This window comes from Nanorana parkeri, unplaced genomic scaffold (genome assembly GCF_000935625.1).
Source record: "Nanorana parkeri isolate BGI_ZX_2015 unplaced genomic scaffold, ASM93562v1 scaffold2298, whole genome shotgun sequence".
In the NCBI taxonomy this organism is placed as follows: Eukaryota; Metazoa; Chordata; class Amphibia; order Anura; family Dicroglossidae; genus Nanorana; species Nanorana parkeri.
Window position 1 is genome coordinate 25,376 of NW_017308566.1, and position 21,711 is coordinate 47,086.

General features: G+C 41.3%; 1 protein-coding gene across 1 annotated transcript in view; it reads left to right on the forward strand.

The window, feature by feature from the left end:
* The first annotated feature begins 563 nt into the window (after positions 1 to 563).
* LOC108801307 (phosphatidylinositol 4-phosphate 3-kinase C2 domain-containing subunit beta-like) overlaps positions 564 to 21,711 on the forward strand; it is a 136,712-nt gene continuing 115,564 nt past the window's right edge. The window contains exons 1-3 of the mRNA XM_018573243.1: positions 564 to 796; positions 1,376 to 1,494; positions 2,908 to 3,025. Coding sequence (XP_018428745.1) covers positions 722 to 796; positions 1,376 to 1,494; positions 2,908 to 3,025 — 312 coding nt within the window. The 5' untranslated portion in view covers positions 564 to 721. The remainder of the gene's footprint in view (positions 797 to 1,375; positions 1,495 to 2,907; positions 3,026 to 21,711) is intronic.

Genomic DNA, 21,711 nt, shown 5'->3' on the forward strand with positions numbered 1-21,711 from the left:
GTGGTAATTTGTACTATAGTATGATCCCTATTGTTATGTTTTGCTGTACAAGAGATTTTTATGGTTCCATTGTAGATGGCTAGTTTTCCAGGTACTAAAAATGGAAAAGAATGATGTTTTACGTGTATGTGTTTTATGAAAAGTTGTATATTAAGTCTTTGACTCAACATATATGTTTACACTAATTGACACAATTCTAAGGACCTAGTTGCCAGAGTTTCATGTGTTTGCTGGAACTGCTTTAAATAATGTTAGCTCTTAAGGGATCCATACTGTTCTGTTGGTATCTTGTTCATTTGATGTAGACTTCAAAATTATTTACACCAACAGGAATTATTGATAAAAAAAAAAAAAATTATCTTAACAGTCTGCACGTGATTGCCCTGCTGGCAATATTTATACTGTAGTTTTGATTTAGGGATCATTATTAATACTGACCCTCTGTTGCAGTTAATCTTCAACAGGGATCAGCCATTTAAGGTTATGACTTTCCATTTACTCTGTAATACTTGAGAGAGAATCAGAAAGCATACACTGTGGGCTGTTTTACATTGTGACTTTATGCTTAATCTTTCTTCTCATTATCTACACCAGTCTTATAGAATCCAGCCTTGGATCAGTGGCTACGAAGCTGAATTTTTTCATTCACAACCTTGCACAGCTGAAATTTAGTGGTTCAGATGAGCGGCTGACACTCTCCTTTGTTCCAAAGATATATACCATGAAGATGGATAGGAGAATCTGTGATGTCTTCCTGACTAGATATAAGAAGATATATAATCCTAATAAGGGATATGTAAGTAAATACCTAGTGTTATTTCCAAAGACGGTTTAAGATGTTCTTGTTAGGACATCTTTTACTGCAGTTCAAAGATGGAGCACCATAACTGCAGCACCCACTGTTTTTTCACAATGGGGTCTGCTTATACAGCTATTGGAAACATTATTTATCTGAGTGACTAGAGGAAGAATGGTTATTGTTGCCTATATCAATCAGTTGGATTCTCTATTCAGTTATTGAATGGTTGCTACAGACAGAAATAACATACATTATGGACATTACTACCTATATCATTTAGCATAATCTAACAGTGGCTTGTTTTATATTATTTATCTTTTATCACAGTTACATACACAATGAGGGAAATTTATCAAAACTGGAGCAGCTGTGCATTACAACCAATCAGCTTTTCACATCAGTTTGTTCAGTTAAGATTTAAAAATGAAAAAGATAAGCTGATTGGTTACCATGCACAGCTGATCCATTTTTTGTTTGCTCCAGTTCTGATAAATTCCCTTCAATATGTTTCACCAGTGGTTACTTCTAAATATTAATTCGATATGCCTATACATAGTTTATTTTTTATCTCTCCAGGTGTATGTGATCAAAGTAGTCAGAGAAAATGAAACCACACACATTCAGAGGTATTTTGAAGAGTTTCAGGAGTTGCATAACAAGTTAAGGCTTCTTTTCCCAACGTCACAGCTTCCCAGGTAAGTTTAAACAAGAAATTAGATTTTAATTTTCTAACTGAGAAAAAATGCCAGCTTATGCTTGCTTTAAAGTTAAATCGGCCTTTCTCAACCAAGGTGCCCTCTGGCACTCTTGGCTGTCTTCCGCAGGGGTGACTCGAAAGTTTCTGATTGTAGGACTCTGATATGAATGGGGAACTGACATAAACAGGGTTTCTGATGTGAGAGGGGGGCTCCTGATGTGAAGGGGGGCTTCTGGTGTGAAAGGAGGGGACTCTGATGTAAAAGGAGAGGGCTTCTAATGTGAAGGGGAGCTACTGATGTAGAGGGGGTCTCTGTGAAAGAGGGACTTTGATGTGAAGGGGGGCTCTTGATTTAAAGGGAGGACTTAAATGCAAATGATGGAACCCTACCTTTTTATGCGTTTTGCATACCACCACCCCCTTTACATTTTAGACTAGATGGCCTCAAGATTTTGCATACTTGTTAAGGGCACACCAGGTCTTGTGATTTTCGTCCGCCCTATAGCCACAAAGAGCTACACGTGTTCAGCCCTACACATTTGAAAGAAATGGTGGTGTTAGGGTTTTTACTGAGAATGTACACAAAAAAAAGTATGTGATGCATTGATCCTCCAACACTTCCTGTAAAGTGCTGGTTTGGGTGAAGTCAATTTCCCCTCTCCCCATTTCAGCCACATTAAACATCCCTGCCTACATCTGCTGCTGCTGATTGGCAGTTAGCCAGGAGAATATTCCCCTTCCATCCAGCACCATTCCTGAAGCTGATTCTTGAAAGCTGCAGCTGCTGCCGGTATGCTTGGCACTGCCCCCTCCTCTGACCATTGCTGTGCTGATGCCTAGGAGCCTTTAAGTGACATTTCTTCACACCTTCTTCACAATACACAAAATATACTGCCCACTGCCCTACCCTCTGCACTCCTCTTGTCACATCCTCTATACATGCTGCCTGTTGTCTTACTCTTTCCACTACTCTCCTGCACATACTGCCCACCACTATACCCTGAGCATGCCTCTCCCGTACATACTGCCCACCATCATACTCTGCACATTTCTCCCGCAAATGCTGCTCGTCATCATATCATTATTTTATTATACAGGATTTATATAGCGTCAAAAGTTTGTGCATCACTTTACAATGTAAGGAAGACATTACAGTTACCAGTACAAATCAAGACAAGATGGTAAGGGGGACCCTGCCCTTGAGAGCTTGCAAGCTATAATACATTGGCACTTTTCTCCTGCACATGCTAGCCACCATCATACCGTGTGCATCCCTTCATGTACATCTTACCCACTCAACATTATTTGTTATCACTAACCTAGCTTGATCTGAAATGAGCACACTTTTGCTAGTTACACATATAAAGGTTTTTTATAGAATATTATTTGCAGTGTTTTATTCCTCTTCCAGCTTCCCAAGCCGCTTTGTGATTGGTCGTTCCCGAGGAGAGGCAGCAGCTGAGCGTCGGAAGGAAGAGTTGAATGGATATGTCTGGCATTTAATCCATGCTGCCCCTCAGGTAGCTGAGGTGAGAAGAAATGGCTCATTTACATGCTACATTATTCCTTTCAAAAAAACAAAATGACAATTTTGGTGATATGTACATGTGATTGTTCGTAGGAAAGCTCATATTTGTTTACCAGTGAAATACAGCATAAACTGTATAATTGCATGTCATGAATGAAGAAAGAAATGGTATATTGTGTGTCAGGGGAGGTTTCAAGGACATGTATCTGATGCAACAATGCACATTATACTGTTTGGCCACTGCATGCAGTAGGAGTTGATGCTTTGTTTTATTTTACTGCAGGTGTTCCAAATATTCCTGTCCTGTGTACATTTTTATAACTGTCTGTGGCACTGTAAAAAAGATAGCAGAGATGTCACTAGCACACCAAAAAGGTTTCAGCAAAAGTCCATTTAATGACAAGTTGCCATTCAATTACAAGCGATTTCGGGGCCTCAAGGGTTCTCCTTCATCATGCTCAGCCGTCATTCTGAGCCTGAAACTTTTTTGGTGTGCTGGTCTCATCTCTACTATTCCTATGTTGTTCACGGTGCCATCCGTGCTCACTACAAAACACCCACCCATATGTACAGGATAGCTACTGTTCCGGTAAGGAGTGCAGCAAGATACCTACTCTACTATAAAAGAGATTTCCCCTTACTTCCTGTGCCATTGAGTTTTCCTCCGTACAGGAAGGAGTGGGAAATCTCTAAAGTGATCACGGTAAAAACATTTTAAAGTGATACTAAACTCCGTAGTTAAACCTTAAAAATGCATTCAAGTACCCTAACTATTAACAAAAATGTAGCCTATTTGTGTATCACTCAGCTGTAGATCCTCAAATCATCTCTGAATTTGTGCTGACACTGTCCATCCTTCCGGAGGGTGGCTACTTTTGTTCCTATGGCCCATGTGTGTGTGTGTTGTAAATTAGCCACCGCTCCAAGATCGCTTGTCTAAGCACTAACTGACCTGGCTCCATTGGTGGACTACAATCTCAATACAAATTATTAAAATGACACTAACCTCAGGAGTTTAATCTTAAAAACACATTCAAGTACCTTACCTATTAACAAAAATGTATGTTATTTGTGTTTCACTCGGCTGTAGATTCTCAACTCATTTCTGAATTCATGCTAACACTGTCCTTCCTTCTGGAGGGTGGCTACTTTTGTTCCCCATGGTTCAAGTAGCCACCACTCCAAGCTCACTCCAATGGGGGCCATGGGGAACAAAAGTAGCCACCTTGCAGAAGAAAGGTTAGGGTCAGCATGAATTCAGAGATGATTTCAGCATCTACAGCCGAGTGATACACAAGATAGATTTTTGTTAATAGTTCAAGTACTTGAATGCTTGTTTTGCTCTGGACTACAAATCCCAGAGACGTAAAGCTTATCCCAAGGATGAACCCAGGTGTAAAGCCTGGCAAAACTTTAATTTCTATTTTGTTGTCTGTTCTTGCAGTAAAGCTCAAGGAAAACTGACTAAGTAGCATTTAACCCCTTCATGACTGAGCTTGTTTTTAGTTTCTGTTCGTAAATGACTGACACACTTTTGACATTTTTGCTGTGTGATTCTTCCACGTCAGTAGTATACATACTTGGCAAAAATGTTGCGTGTACAAACTTAGTTACAGGAAAAACAAACATACATACTAGCTGCTACAAACAATCACATGCACCCACTACACTATCCTTCTAGTACATTAAGTTTTTCCATTGCTGTATACAAATAAGACCATTTGATAATATCAAAGTCTTTAGTTGCATCTAAAGATATTGTTGGAGAAAATCGATTTAGGCCTGCAGGTAGTTAAAAAAGTAACAGTTTAATTTGATTTGCAAAGATACAGCATGTACAACAGAAAGTCTGTGTAACAATGTGCCCAACTACCTTTGAGGATACAGCAGGTTTTATATTCTCACAGAAAAAGAAAGCAAAAAAGTCTAGTAGCAGTTATGCTTGCATAAAAAAAATGCAATGACTTCCGGTTCTAGTGCCAGATGGACTAGAAGTGTATGCCGGAGCTCTGATCCACCACCTCTTACCCAGCTCATTTTGCTTCTCATCCGGACCTCTCACCCGGTCTCCCATCCACGGCTGGCTATGGACAGATTTGTGACCCACTCGCAACCGACCCGCCATTCTCTTTCCTCCCCGTTCGACCAGAACGAAAATCGGACGAATGTGGAGAACATGGACGAAAGGGGATCAGATGCTGCCGAAAACTCAAGCGGTGAGTCACAGCTTCCAACACATGCCTGGATTGATTATCAGAGACTAGTTGCCACAGTGGCCTCTCATTTGAAATATGAGGTGGCTCATATCATTGCGTATTCCTAGCAAACCCATATGGGGCCTCCCACTGCAGGGCTGGAGGCACAGACAAATAGGCTTCAGGCCCTGGAAGACCATGCTGCAGCTTCTCAAAAATCGCAAAATGATACAAAACTACTACAATATTTGCAAGACAAAGTGGATGATCTGGAAAATAGATCCTGCAGAAACAACCTGCGGATGATTGGGATTCCTGAGTTGGTAAAACCGAGCGATTTGCAACAGTTCTGCTCCTCCACTATTCCCCAGGCACTGGGTATCACATCGATATACACTGTGGAGAGAGCACACAGATTGGGCCCCCTCAAAGAATCAGAGAAACCTAGGCCAGTCATCACCAGGTTTGTGGATTACTCGGATAAACATTGTATCCTACAAACATACAGAACACAACATCAACTGGTAGCGGAGGGCTACAAGCTGTTGTTATTTGCAGACTATTCTGCAGAACTCTCTAAAGTAGTGGTTCTCAACCTGTGGGTCGGGACCCCCTCGGGGGTCGAATGACAATTTGCCAGGGGTCGCCTAGTGGCTCTTGGCTGCCGGGAGAGAGACACTTTCTCCCGGAAAGGTCGGGACCTTTCTCTGCTCTGTTTTTTTTTTTTTAAATCGGGGACCGCCGTAAGTCAGAAAAAAAAACCCACCATAGAAATGCATAGCTAGATTCCTATTGGCTATTTCACTTTGAAAAAGCCAATAGCAAACTAGCTATTGCACCCGCCCTCTGATGTTGCCAATCAGCAGAAGGGGACATGAAGTTCTCCATCATGTCCCCTTCTAGTGATTGACAGCAGCAGAGGGCGGGTGCAATATGTATGTATTGAATAAAAAAATATGTAAAACACACTTCTAGCTATGCATTCCATTTTCCCGGTCCACAGCTGCAGAGATCGGGAAATGTCTCAGTGCCTGTGATTGGCGCTGTCAGCTTCCTGGCGGGCTCGGAGCTGCAAACTCACCCGAGCCCATCCCTATCAGTGACAGTACTGCGGAGTATGTACCTCATAAGTTATATAGCCACACACTTTAAATCCAATTCTTCTAGTTCCAGCTGCAGAGCCCGGTCCTGTCTTTGCCTATAGCAGTGGTTCTCAACCTGTGGGTCGCTGTGCAAGGTGAGAGTCCTCCTCAGCTCTCTCCTAGCTCAGCAGTGTCAGTTCTTCTGCCACGCCTCCAGATGTTGCTGCAACAGCCGTGTCATCCCTAAATTTTACCTTTGGGGGTCACCACAACTTGGCAAATGTTACTAAGGGTTCCCAGGCCCTAGAAAGGTTGAGAACCACTGCTCTAAAGCACCCCACGCTTTTCAAGAAGTCTGCCAACTTCTAGTGCATAAACATGTCAAGTTCACCCTGGCATACCCTGCTATCCTACGCTTTTCGGCTCCAGATGGGAAACAATTCCAATTCACTTCTGCCACTCCAAGCAAGGACCTATGTCGATAGACACTTCTCAGATGCCGCCTCAGCTTCTGCTTCCCTGATCAAGAGCCCTCCCCTGAAAAAAAGCCTGAATTCCCAACAGGTACTTGTTGCTCTGGACCAATTGCCTGCTCTGTTACTGATGCAAAACACTTCACACCCACACTGATTGTTTTTAGTAGTGTTTTCTAACTCTGTGATACATTTCTCTTATCGGTTGTTAAGAGAATACTCTGCAAGATGTTTTTCTTTTTTTTCGAATTATTCCTCAACCTTGGTCCAATTGCTCCGCTTACCCCGCGCTCACAAGTCCTATCTGATATCTGGAGGCGAGTTATTCAAGAGACATCATCAGTTGTTAGTCCTACTTTTGGATTATCACCTCTCTTCCTAAGATTCGCAGGATTCATAGAATAGGGTCAGCACTGGGACACCGGTGCTGATCCGATCCCTTGCTGTATCTGACCTTTACTCACTTCATTATGCCCCTCCTATTACTGGAATGGGATCCACCTTGAAAATATCAACGTGGAATGTCAAAGGACTCAAAACTCCTCAGGAACTAAAACAAATCTTACGACATCTGAAAAAAACAGATGTGGCGTTGCTACAAGAAACTCACCTCTCTCAAGAAGACATCAAACGCCTAAAACAGTCCTGGGTAGGCGCCACTGTGGCCACCCCTGCTAAAGGCCACTCTGCATGGACTGTGATTCTTATTAGGAAGACTCTACCATGTTCCCTACTTTCCTAGCAACATGACATGGGTGAGGGTCGTCCCAAGTTTCCTTACAGCTGGGGGATGTAGTGCTGGATATCTGGAATATCTATGGCCAAAATTCAGACAAGAATTTTTATGACATGCTCCTATCCCGCCAGTCCCGTGCTACTCCGAATACTTATGTTCTCCTGTGAGGGGACTTCAATGCAGTTCCTGACACTCTGGAGGATCGCTCTCGGACAAGAACCCGCCCCTCACAATCTACTTACTTCCAGGATTGAAACCTACTTAACATGTGTCAGGCAGCTGGCCTTATAGATATTTGGCGCTTTCTACATTCTAAGGACAGGGAATATACTCACTTCTCCCATGCTCATGACTCCCTCTCTTCGCTGGACTTATTTCTCACATTGCCTAACCTTGTTTCTAAAACTTCCTTAGTAACAATTGACCTGGTTATATCGGACCATGCTCCGGTAATGATGACATTACACAATCTGGGACTAACCTCCCGTCCTCCTTCATACCTAGTGTAGGGGTCTACCCCCTAACACCCCCTGTAATAAAACAGTGTTAGTCGGGGTTCCAAATTTAGTTATTACTTTCCGCCATTAGGGTGTGCTCATGAGTTGTCCATGTGCTTTATCCACCAGACTTTGCTGTGACAGAGTACTGTGATGGAGTGGCATCATGTGACTGTGGTTCTGTGGTGGCCAATCAGTGCAGTGAACATCATTGTAGGAGGGATTGGCTATATCAAAACCCATGAGCATGCTCAGAACTGGGGTAGTCTTGTTCCTGCCACTCCACTGTTGGGAGGTTGGAGCTCAGGTGCTGGGCAGCTGCCCAGCCCTGAGGGCTAGGCCCTCAAGGCCTAACCGCATGGAATGCCATGTGCCATCATATTTTGCTGGATCAACTACAGTGACCTAACCCATGTTAACAGAGGTCATGGGGACACTGGAGTCACCACATGAACCTCCACTGGTCCAGGCTACAGTATATCCTGAAGCAGCGTATACACTGGAACCTCTGTGGGAATGGAGACACTTCTGGCCTATCAAGAGGGAGAAGATGGACCTTCCACTAGGATCTGTACTCCTTTCTAGAAGTGAATCTACTATATCACCAGCATTTCGGGTATTCCAGCACACCTATCTACCCTCATTATTTCAACTTCTTTAATAAACGTTTAAAAGGCATCCATGGACTCTCGAGCTCATTACTACTGCAAGGAGGACTTATGTGACTACCTACTCCTGGGGACAAGGTCATCTCATTTAGGGGTCCCACTTGTAACAACAAGGCCCAGTTGTGTGGAGGCACTGCCAGTACAATTGATTACAGCCCCTTTACTCCCACTTAGCGGAGGCTTGGGACTTCTGAGTTACCCACAGGTCAGCAGTGGTAGTTGATCGGAGATGGTCATCTCACATGACTGCCCCCCAAACAGGCTACATAGCTACAGATTATATCTTCCAGGGTCCTCTTACTTCCTGGTGGAACGATTATGTTCCTAATAATGCTATACATGTTGACACTCCTATCCTGTTTTGGAAAGCGGCAAAGGCCCTATTAAGAGGCAAGATTTTGGCCTATGTCACCTCCCAAAAGAGATTAACGAGAAAGAGATACGTAAAGGCTTGCACGGCGGCCATATTGGCCTACTTGACGTATAAACAAAGCCCTGACCCCCAAAACAAGTCTTTCTGGTTACAAGCTAAACAGACCTGTGAGCACTGGATATCACAATATGATCTCCAGATTCGCTCCCACAAAGATCCCGAATTTTTCAAATTCAGAAATAAATCCGGTAAGTTACTGGCAAATTTGATCCGAGGTAGAACCGTTTCTGACCACGTACTTTCAATTGATTGACTCACATGGTGAGACCTCCTCAGATCCTGCTAAAGTATGTGATACCCCTCTCCCCCGCTCTTTTTTAATATTGCTCAGGCTACTAAGGCTCCAGGTCCCGATGGTCTGACTGCTGAATTCTATAAGACTGTAAGTGACCATATCTCCCACTCCCTAGTTGGTCTCATTCTACACAACGAAAGTTATCCAGACACATTTAGCGCGGCCTTTATCCACTTGATACCGAAAAAAGGGAAAGATCCTGCCCTCCCGGGCTCTCTCCTAAATTTCGACATCAAGTTGCTCTCCAAAAATTCTGGCCAATAGATTGGCTGTCGTGTTGCCTGCTCTCATCTCACCGGACCAAGCTGGTTTTGTGAAAGGTTGATCGGCCGTGTTAAATGTAAGAAAGATCATTGCTGATACGCTTGTCAGGATCTTCTCCTCGTCCAAGATGGGAGCCAGAGGAGTAGGAGGCGACACCAACCCACGTCCCCTTCGGAATGAGTCCCATACTGTCATAGAACAAGACAAGGTCGGGGCCAGAATGACCGGCCTCTGCCTCAGGGACATCCACTTCAAGGCATCAATTGGTGTACCCGAGGCAGAGAGAGATTCCATTAGGCTGCCTTATAGTATTGCAAGAGATTGGGAAAACCCAAACCCCCTGTCCGTTTGGAACAACTATGCAGTACAGTTTGAGAGTCTAGGATTTTTCCCATGCCAAACAAATTTAATAATTAAGGATTGGAATTTCAAAAGGTCTGGCTTATGTATAGCTATCGGTAGAGCCCAAAAGTAATATAGGATCTTGGGGAGCATGTCATTTTGAGTGCATGAATGCGAACCCAGCCATGACAAATTACAGGAGTCCCATCGAGACATATCCTCCCGCAGTTGGTGAAACAGGGGTAGGACCTCAATCGATTAGCAAGATTTTAGTTAGGAGTTTTAAATCATTGTTTATCAAGGAGATCGGTCTATAGTTGGAGATTTCCCCCAGGTCCTTTTGGGTTTAGGAAGAACTGTAAAGTACGCCCTATTTAAATCTGTGTGTAAGGGACTCCCCCGTCTCACTTCATTAAAGAATCTCTCCAAGTGGGGCACCAAGACATCCGAAAACTTCTTATAATATAAGGCAGGCAGTCCATACGAACATGGAGCAGTTTCGAGTGCCGAGATGGGTGCTTCCATAATCATGGAATGGTCGAGTTACAAGGATGGACTGAGAAATATCTAATATAGCAAGTAAGTTGCGCTTGGTCTGAGTGAGTGTGGATTTTATAAGTAAAAAAGGGAAAAACAAACTCTTAAATCCAGAAAACCATAAACATCCCTGTGAAAGACGAAATACTCTATCTCAATATGTGATCAATACGTGAATAATCAAAGTGTGAAACGATCTCTCAGATCAAAGGAGAGCTATAAACAATGTATAAATGCCGGAATCAATTATTACGGCATGTGGTAAGTAAACACTACATTCAAACACATCACAGTGTATCAATAAATATATATGTGGCAGGAGTGCCGGGGTCGAACTGTAGCCCAGAAATCCTCTGAAGTTGAACAAATGAAGACAAAATGGAAAAGGTACTCTATTTGTTACATAGGCTCGTTATAACCTCATTCTAATCTGTTCTAAGTTCCTAGGAGGGAGAAAGTTTCACCTTTTATCTTTCATGATAAGATTACATACAGAATAAGCTTTTCCATACTTTCTATGTTAGATATCCATTTTGTTCTGTTTTAATCGATTCTGTATGTTTCTTTGATATTACTAGTATCTGTGGGATGCCCCCCCTTTTTTACTTCTACATGATCAGATCAGATGTGTTATAGATGGTATATACTAGTATTCTACCTTAGTCATTTGATAAGAAACAGTTCAGGTCCAGTTCCACATTGAGACCTTTGGGTGTCATAGTTTCCAACAGGTAGATCCACTTAGTCTTGTTTCTGGAGATATCTCTCTTCATATGGTTTCCTCTCCAGTGCTTTAATACCCTATCGAGACCCATAAATTGTATTCCCTTCGGATTACAGTTATGCTTTTCCCTAAAATGTCTAGATAGGTTGTGGTCACGTTTGCCCTTCTTTATATTATTCATGTGCTCACGTATCCTCCCCCTTAATTCTCGGGTGGTTCTCCCTATATACTGTAACCCACAAGGGCATTGTATAGGTAACGTGAGTACTATGGCATGAAATAAATTCATTGATTTTAAATTGTCATCCATTTGAGTTAGAACAAAAATCTAGCAATTTTTTCTTTTTTTCCAGTTTGTCTGCATCCCACACAATTACCACATGGATAGAATCCTTTTACCTTGAAAAAAAGAGGAAGATTTTTTTGGAGGATCCAATAGATTATGTACCAGTCTACTTTTAATATTTGGGGCCTTTTTATATACTATCCTTGGCTTTATAGGGAGTAATGGTCCCAGGACCTTATCTTTTTTGAGGAGTGGCCAGTGTTTTCCAAGGATGTGTTCCACTTCTTTATATTGTGTCGAGAAGTTGGTAATGAACAGAACAGGTTGTTCTTTCTGTTTGTTCACTTTCACCTGGAGCATCTTTTCTCTATCTAGATCTGATATTTTCTTTTTAATTTTGTCCAGCTCATGTTCTTTGTAGCCTTTTTCCTGAAATCTGGATATTATCTTCTGGGCTTGTTCTTCAACTGTATCCCAAGTAGTACAGTTTCTTTTTATTCTTGTTAATTGCCCTTTTGGTATCCCCTTGAGCCATGACGGGTGGTGGCAACTTCCCATAGGGATATATCCGTTTCTATCCGTCTTTTTAAATAATGTTTTGGTTATTAATTTATCATATTTTCCCTGGATAGTGAGATCTAGAAAATCTATGGCATCTTTACTATAATTATAAGTAAAACTAATGTCTTCTTTATTTTGGTTGAGTGATCTGAAGAATTCTTCTAGTGAGGGCAATGAGCCCTTCCAAATCATTACCACATCATCTATATACCTTTTCCAGATCACCAGACCTATCCTTTTATATTCGTATATGGCTTTTTCTTCCCATTTTGCCATAAACAGGTTTGCCAGACTGGGGGCGAATTTCGCCCCCATTGCAACGCCTTTAACTTGGGTGAAGAAGTCCCCCTGATACCAAAAGTAATTATTTTTTAATGCAAAATCTGTACAGTCTATGACAAAGGTAATCTGTTTCTCTTCTAGATCCGAGAAATTTTCTAGGCTCCATTTTATGGCTTCTATTCCTCTATCATGGGGGATGTTCGTGTATAAGGACACTACATCCATAGTGGCTAAGAACATGTCGTCCTCATATTTGATGTTAGACAGATTCTTTATAATGTCTCCACTATCTCTCAGATAGGCTTTTGTGCCTTTTACTAGCGGCTGTAAGAACCACTCTATGTACTCTCCCAAGCGCGCCAGGATCGAATCTATCTCGCTTATTATTGGTCTTCCCGGTGGGTCATACACTGAATACCTTTTCCGTTTGGTCATACACTGAATATACTGAATGATAAATTATTCCTTCATATAAACTATCTGACTAACCCTCCATATAAAAAATCCAACTAACCCCAGTCAAAAGGAAGAATTATATAGGAAATGTATAACGATCTAATGAATATGGATACCGCAATATAACCATTCGGTGTATATGTATTAAAATACTCCTGACATCTGATTCAAGATCTGTAGATGTATCCAATCTGAGTCTATACCTAGATCTATACATTATACGATATACAGGTGAAACTCAAATAATTAGAATATCGTGCAAAAGTAATTGCAGTAAGTGCTGCAAAAGGGGCCCAAACCAAGTACTGAGTACATATGCATGCTTGTACTTTTCAGAGGTCCGATATTGTTCCTATGTACAATCCTCATTTTATTGATTGCATGTAATAATCTACTTTTTTGAGGTTGTGGATTTGGGGTTCTTGGGGTTTTCATGAGCTGTAAGCCATAATCATCACAATTATGACAAATCACGGCTTGAATTATCTTGCTTTGCATGTAATGAGTCTATCTCATATATTAGTTTCACCTTTTAAGTTGCATTAGTGAAATAAATGAACTTTGCACGATATTCTAATTATTCGAGTTTCACCTGTAGATGGGGCTTCATATAGACCAAAAGATAGTCTTTCATCAAATGCACACTGTATCCTACATTTGATCCCATGTAAGGGGTTAAACTACTCCTAATATTCATCCCAGGGTCCACACACCTATAATTATCCTATAGATATGAACTATCTCCGTTAGGAAGCAGAGTCCATATAAATCCTGTAGATATGAACTGGAATGTCTTATAGGATTATATAGTTTTATAAACGTAAATTTATTTTAATTATGTTAGCCGTTCATGTAATTTAAGGTATTTCGGATGGTTCTATATGACACATGGTGGATATGTCGTTCAATTGCATGGAATAGTAGTGAGAATAAGGATCGAGACATATATATAAGTATATACACCATGTAGCGTATAAAGATGTTTTATAATAGTTTTTGCTGTTTTTATTTTTTAATTTTAGCTGATCTTATACCATGTTAGGTTTTCCTGACCTTTTAAACTTTTTTATTATTATTAAATCCATAGGTATCAGATAAGATAATTGTTTTTAAGATGCTACGATTAATGAGGGATATAGATTTAGGCATTATATTGACTGAGACAATGACCCTCATAGAGATTTAGATTTGCTGGTGTTGCACTTGGAGAGATCAATCTAACACCAGATGGTACTAATTAAACGAATTAGACAAGTTTAAATAAAGTTTCTGTGAGAGGTGATGACATGACTCCTTTTTGAGAAAGTTAATCTACGAAACGCGTCAAAGGATGTTTGGTCTTCGCCTCTCATAGCTGAGTTTTCGGCAACATGTTTTCCAAAGCTTTTATCAGTTCGTGAATTCTGTAAGTGCATTTGTATACTTTAAGAAATAAATTGTGTTTAGTTATTGCACTTAGATGGTTCGCCTCCTTTCTCCATTTGTCTCTCCTATGAGATACTAACAGATATACGCTGTCGGTCTGGGTGGTGAGGCTCTGGAAAAATCGAGGTAGAAGGAGAAAACTACTTCTGACTGCCTGATTTGGAGATAAAAGGAGGGGATGGAATATTAGGACCTCAGGACTTCCCGGATTTTCTCAAACCGTGATCGGTTGGAGATATATTTTGGAAGATATATGTCTCAGAAATGAATGGATTATTCATCTAAACATCATTGAGAGACAGGAAAGTAACCGCCCTCATCCCATCTCATATAAACGGCAAAACTTCTGATATTGACTGCCTGTTATTTCGTTGATATTATTTTAAATATTTAACCCACTGAATGCTTGCTATACCGCTGAGATTGTTCTAATTATTTAACCCCCTGTATCCATCTGAGAGGGGAATTAGAACGTATATCTTACTTCATATAATTGAGAGTGTTCACTGCTCTACGGGTTATTGAGACACAGACTAACTGTGTGTATAATACTAGGAGATTCACCACATTGTTAGGATATTTTAGTCACTAATTTTGATCACTGGATCAAGTTTACACATGTAAGATTTTGGGACCCACTGGTCACGCATATAAGGATTGCAATCAAGTCTTCATTTGTTCAACTTCAGAGGATTTCTGGGCTACAGTTCGACCCCGGCACTTCTGCCACATATATATTTATTGATACACTGTGATGTGTTTGAATGTAGTGTTTACTTACCACATGCCGTAATAATTGATTCCGGCATTTATACATTGTTTATAGCTCTCCTTTGATCTGAGAGATCGTTTCACACTTTGATTATTCACGTATTGATCACATATTGAGATAGAGTATTTCGTCTTTCACAGGGATGTTTATGGTTTTCTGGATTTAAGAGTTTGTTTTTCCCTTTTTTACTTATAAAATCCACACTCCCTCGACCAAGCGCAACTTACTTGCTATATTAGATATACACTCTTACACAGAGTTGCTGCTGGTCCTATTAACTATTTAGATATACAGTCCTAGCGCAGTGGTTCTCGAACCAAAACTCACTGAGAAATAATCTCAATGAATCGGATGAAACGAGATTACTGTCCTGATAGAGTTTAGTGAAAAACAAGTGGAACTCCTGAAGGACAGTTGTTGGATGTAGTGAGTATGCGCCAGAGGTACATCGAATTTTAGGAAACGTATAAACTCTAGGTTTAGGGGATAGTTTAGTAGCTAAAAGGGTACCAATGTTGTCTTTATGGACATAATATTTGTTATCTGACCATCGAAGACTTTTTTCCGCTTTAGTAGTTAGTAACAAGTTCAATTCTAATCTAGTTTTATCCAGGGATTTCAAGAGATCTAATGACGGAGTCTGCTTATGAGCCCGAGATAAACGTTGAAGTTTTGTGTCCAGTTAATTTATGCATCTGGTTGCACTCCTCTTTATTCTGAGAGCCAATTCAATTAATCGGCCTCGAATTGTCGCCTTATGGGCCACCCATACAATAGTAGGGAGCATATCAGGAGTGGCATTAATAGAAAAATAGGATTCCAAGTGTGATTGGACCTCACCCTGTACTACCGCATCCCCCAATAGAGATTCGTTCAAGCGCCAGTAAAAAAGTTTAGCAGCTAGTGTTGGTGTGGTGAGTCCCGTCAACACCACAGAGTGGTCTGACCATGCCATCTCCCTAATGGTGGAGGAAGCAACCAAAGGCACAAGAGAAGCGGACACAAAGAAGTGATCTATCCTAGAATAACTATGATGTGCTGAGGAAAAGTGCGTGTAGCCTTTCACCGCAGGGTTCATTTCCCTCCATATGTCTATTAGAGAATGAGAGTACAACAGTTTTGCAAGGCGCGTACCAGCTTTCTGGGGGCGTCTAGATCTATATACTCCAGTATGAGTCCTATCCAAGCTACTGTCCAGGGCAAGATTAGAATCTCCTGCACAGATCACTGAGACCTTCAAAATGAGGTAGTAAGGTTTGTAGCATAGAAGTGAAAAACGCACCTGAGCCGAGTTAGGAGCATAATAGGTGTAATTAATTAGTGTAACTAAGGTGTCATTTATATCCCCTTTCAATAGTAAATATTGCCCCTCTGGATCTCCTATCTCCAGCAACGAGCAAAATCTAACATTTTTAGCAAAGCAAATAGCAACTACTCTAGTCTTGTCGGAGGCATTGCCCAGAAAAAACTGAGGATAGTATTTGTTAAAAAAGGCAGGTTGATAAGAAATCGGGAAGTGAGTTTCCTGAAGGAAGAGAAGACCCACTCGCTGAGAGTGGTAATATTGAAATGCCATTTTTCTCTTCGCTGGAGAGTTCAGACCCTATATATACAGGTGAAACTCGAATAATTAGAATATCGTGCAAAGTTCATTTATTTCACTAATGCAACTTAAAAGGTGAAACTAATATATGAGATGGACTCATTACATGCAAAGCAAGGGGCAGGGGGGTTCAAGCCGTGATTTGTCATAATTGTGATGATTATGGCTTACAGCTCATGAAAACCCCAAGAACCCCAAATCCACAACCTCAAAAAAGTAGATTATTACATGCAATCAATAAAATAAGGATTGTACATAGAACAATATCGGACCTCTGAAAAGTACAAGCATGCATATGTACTCAGTACTTGGTTTGGGCCCCTTTTGCAGCACTTACTGCAATTACTTTTGCACGATATTCTAATTATTCGAGTTTCACCTGTAGAAGGCCACTGGGGCAAGTTAGACCATAGACAACAAATTCTGTAGAGCAGTTTAGAAACTGGGTAATGGGATGTTTTTTTTAATATCCTGTAAGTGCATTACTTTTAACCTTATTAAATAGTCACTTTATACTGCACTTAGATCGGTGCGCCGGTTTCCTATGTTTTCTTCACAGTGCTGTTACATGGGTGTTTCCCTATCCAACCAACCAGGCTGCAGGATCGGTGCATACATCTTCTCTGGAGTAATTACCAGTATAACTGGAGTTCATTTGATACTATCAATATATAGTCCATAAACAATCGATATAGTTGCCCAAGTTGATGACTTCTGTTTTACATTGCCTATAGAGGGGATATGTGATGGCCTTTACAAAGACCAACCCAGGAGAGAAAGCTAAAAAAAGCAGAAAAAGACAAAAGAGGGTAAGAAAGAAGATAAAGTAAGAGAGAAAGAAGAAGGGAAGAGATCGGGAGAGAGAGAGGGAGAAAGATGAAGAAAATAAAAAATAAACCCTCACACTACCCTCCTCCTTACTAATGCCGCTAATTCTTCCCCTTATTGTGTCTTTCTATGTGTTCTTCAGTGCACTACTCAGTTTTTAATCCCCACCCCCGCTTCAAACATCAGTTATTATTAATAATATTATTATTATTATTATTGTCAATATCACCATCATTATTGAAATCACACAAATATTCATCCCAAAACTATATTTATCACATCGATTGGGACATTCCCCACATATTTAAATTCTCTCTAGCAACTTGCTTCTGAGATCGGGCCTGTCTGTCGGCGGCTGTCATTCCCACACGCCTGCTCCTCCTTACTTCTTCTTCTCCCGTGTCCCTGGGCCGATCGTTGATGTGGGCGGGCGGTGAATGTGAGGCAGTGAGGAGGTGTGGCGTGTGGAGCGTGGATGCAGGCGGGTGGGTCTGGCAGTAGCAAGCGCGAGGCAGGGAGGAGGTGCGGCGTGTGGATGCTGGCGGGCGGGACGGGGGGGAATTGCCACCCTGCCCCCCGGCCCAGTCTGCCCCTGCCCCAACTCCACTCATTCTCTCTGAGCGGTCTGAATCCACAGGGGAGACTGGAAGGGAACCCACCTGTGAGTCTCTATCCGTTCCCCTCTGCTCCCTTGTCGGGTTAAACTCCGTTTCAGGAGACTTAAGTATTTTTCACAAAAAAAACCTTCTATGTTCTGTCCACCTCTCGCCGGTTCTAGGACCCTTTTTTTGTGTTACGACCCATCTGAATGGTGGGGGAGGGGGCTAGGCTGCTCAGTTATCCACACCACCTAACCCTCAATTTACCTTCCTCTCACTCTGATTACTGTAAATGCTCAATAGTCCACAGCAATAGGTTGTATAGGGTTAATGTGGATTACTTATCTCATGCAGTTTGTCTCACTGGCAGCCGGTTTCCTCTCCCTCTCTTGCCCCCACCATTTCAGTTTAGTTTTTCGTTCCTTATCAGTTGGGGCTCTGCAGGGCTGTCAGAGCTGATCCTCCTCCGTCTCTCATCACACTGACTAGCACTCTCCTGGGTTGGACCTTATATTTTATTTAGATTTTTTATTAATATTTTAATTTTTTTACTTTACTTCTGGGGTCGCTGGGAAATATCAGAGGTCTAAACAGATCCCTGATTTTCCCTTTGAAAATAGAAAAAAAGATTGATAACACAGAATCCTCAATCTCTTTTTCTACAGCTCCTGTTATGAATAAACAGGAATACCTCTATACTGAGTGTTTCTGTTCATTCATAATATGTGGAGATAGTATGTTTACTATATCCACAATCATGAATAGACAAGAAGTAATGTAGCACACTTCCTGTTCATTCATAATTGGGAAAACAGTAAACATACCATGTCCTCAATTATTTACAAGCAGCCAGTGATTTCTCTCCTCACCGCTGGATGCTACGCCCAGAGGTTACATAGTTAGTCAGGTTGAAAAAAGACACATGTCCATCGAGTTCAACCTATAGAGATATGAAGAAAACAAAAAAAGCTTAATGTGAACGCTATGCCCACAATTACCCACTGCTGTTCCAGATGAAGGCAATAAATCCCCCTATAAAGCATGGTTCAATTTGCTCAGGGGAAAAAAAATTCCTTCCTGATCCCATAAGGCAATCGGATATTCCCTGGATCAACAATCTCTGATACTTAATATACCTATAAGAACACAATATCCAGTAATATTCTGTGCATTTAGAAATAAATCCAGATTTTTTTAAAACAATTAACTGAGCTAGCTAGAACTAGCTCCTGGGGGAGTTTATTCCACTTTTTCACAGCTCTAACTGTGAAGAATCCTTTCCGTATGCAAAGGTGAAACCTCTTTTCCTCCAGATGCAAAGAGTACCCCCTTGTCCTTTGCAGTGACCTTAAAGTGAATAATTTGGAACCAAGCTCACTACATGGACCATTTATGTATTTATACATGGTGATCATGTCACCCCTTAATCGCCTCTTCTCCAGAGAACAAATTCAGGTCAGCTAATCTTTCCTCATAGCTGAGCTCCTCCATGCTCTTATGAGTTTAGTCGCCCTTCTCTGCACTTTCTCTAGTTCCACAACATCCTTTTTGTGAATTGGTGCCCAAAATGAACTGTGTGAGCAAGCTCAATGTGAGTGGTGCACTAGCTTATAATACACCTTCTTAATGAGATACACCTGGGATCAATTAACCCCTCCCCCTTACCATAGAGCTGCAAACCAGAGGAGAAGAAAAAAAGGATCAGTTTAAAAACTGACAGAAAAGGAAAAAGTGTTTTTAAATACTAAAAAGGGTCTAAAAAAAAAAACAGAGACAACAAGTATTCCAAAAACCAAGCACTCAGCACTCAATATATCCCAAACAGCACAAATCCAATTTTTTTAACGCCACTTAGCTCACAGTCACTTTGTTCCCAAGCCCTGTGTGAGCAAATGTGAGGAGAACAACTAGAAATGTACCGCAATTTTGGCCGAAAGATGGTACTTTCGGCATTCTGCCCAAAGTGCCATTTTTGGACGATGCATTTCGGCAGCCGAAATTTCGGTGCATCCCTGGTTTACACAATATAAGAATTTCACACCAATAAAAATCACATCAATGGCAAAACCACAATGTATTGCACAAAAATGCACAATGGCAAAAATGTGGCAAAGACTCCAAAAAGTGAAATCGCATTATTTTTGACATTTATTTGAGCATAAGAAACACTGTAAGGTCACTTATAACTGAGAGCTGATATTGCTGTTTGCTCTCCTTTATGCAGTGCAGGGTTACTGTGGCCTGCATTTTGAGGCCCATTCATAAAATGCAGGCCACAGTAGGAAACCTTTGATGTCCCACAACATTCTTTCTGCTAATGCAGCAACAAATTATCGTGAACGAGTCCTGAGTAATTGGTGCCACACCCCTTGATAAATCAATAGGAAAATATAGGTAAATTAGGCTTTTAAGGCACCAGGTGACAGATCCCAGAGATTACAACATGCTTAATAACAAAAAATCGTTATTACATACAAAAGTTTAAAAACTATAAAAATGATGTGTGCATGCTAACATCATCCTAGTAACGAAATATCTCCAAAGAAACCACTCTAACCTATCATGATTGAGGCATACTGAATCATATAAGACATAATTGGACAATTCATAAGAAATATATATATACAGGGCTTGAAAAATTTGATAGTGTCTCACCAGTCAGTCAAAAATTTCACCAGTCAGCATGACCGGACTATAGCCTTGCAATTTATGTTAAAAAAGTTTGGGGACAGATAGAGCTTTCTTTTGGAGGTATATAATCACCACGGGGGGTATTTTTTTTACTATATAATTTAAAAAGTACCATAAATGTAAAAAAAACCAAAAAAGTTGCCCCATGTTATAACACATTTATTCTTACCCATATTTTTAGTAAACCATAAAAGTCAGGGTCACGTCGGGTAAATAGACACCAAACATGTCAAGCCTTAAAATTGCGTGCGCCCGCAAAAATCGCAAAAAACGCCCATAGGCGACGATTAAAGCGCTTTTACTGTTCATCAGTTTAGTGTTATCAGTGATTAAAGGAGAACTATGGGGTTAGGGCTTTTCCCCATAGGTTTCCTTAGGGTAACGGCAGGACACAAATTAGCGTCTATCTAGAGGCAGAGCCAGCTGTACCTGCCCCCTCCCTTATCCGTTCCGCCAGTCAGCGCTAGAGGATCGGAGTGGGGAGGGGGGAATCCAGCCCCTCCCCTGTCACAGCTCTGTGCCGTGACAGGATCGAGAAGTGAGCGAACACCGGTATGTGTTCGCTCACTTCGCGATCTACTGAGCCGACCTGTGACAGTCTCATTGTCACAGGTCGGCTAGAACTATGAGGTGAGTGAAAAGCACTCACCTCATAGTTCTCCTTTAGGCTGGGTTCCCACCTAGGCGTTCGAAATATGCGTGTATGACGCGCGTTTTGCGGTGCATGTTTTAACCGCGATTTGCAGCCCACAAAACGTTCGTCAAACGCCCCAAAGAAGCTCCTGTACTTCTTTGGGCATAGGGCGTTTTTCAGCACGTTCCGACTTGCTGATATACGCCCAAGTGAGAACCATGCCCATAGAAAATAATGGGATTTTACTTGCAGGGCATTTTACAGCGCGTCGATCAGCGCTGTAAAACGCCCAGGTGTGAACCCG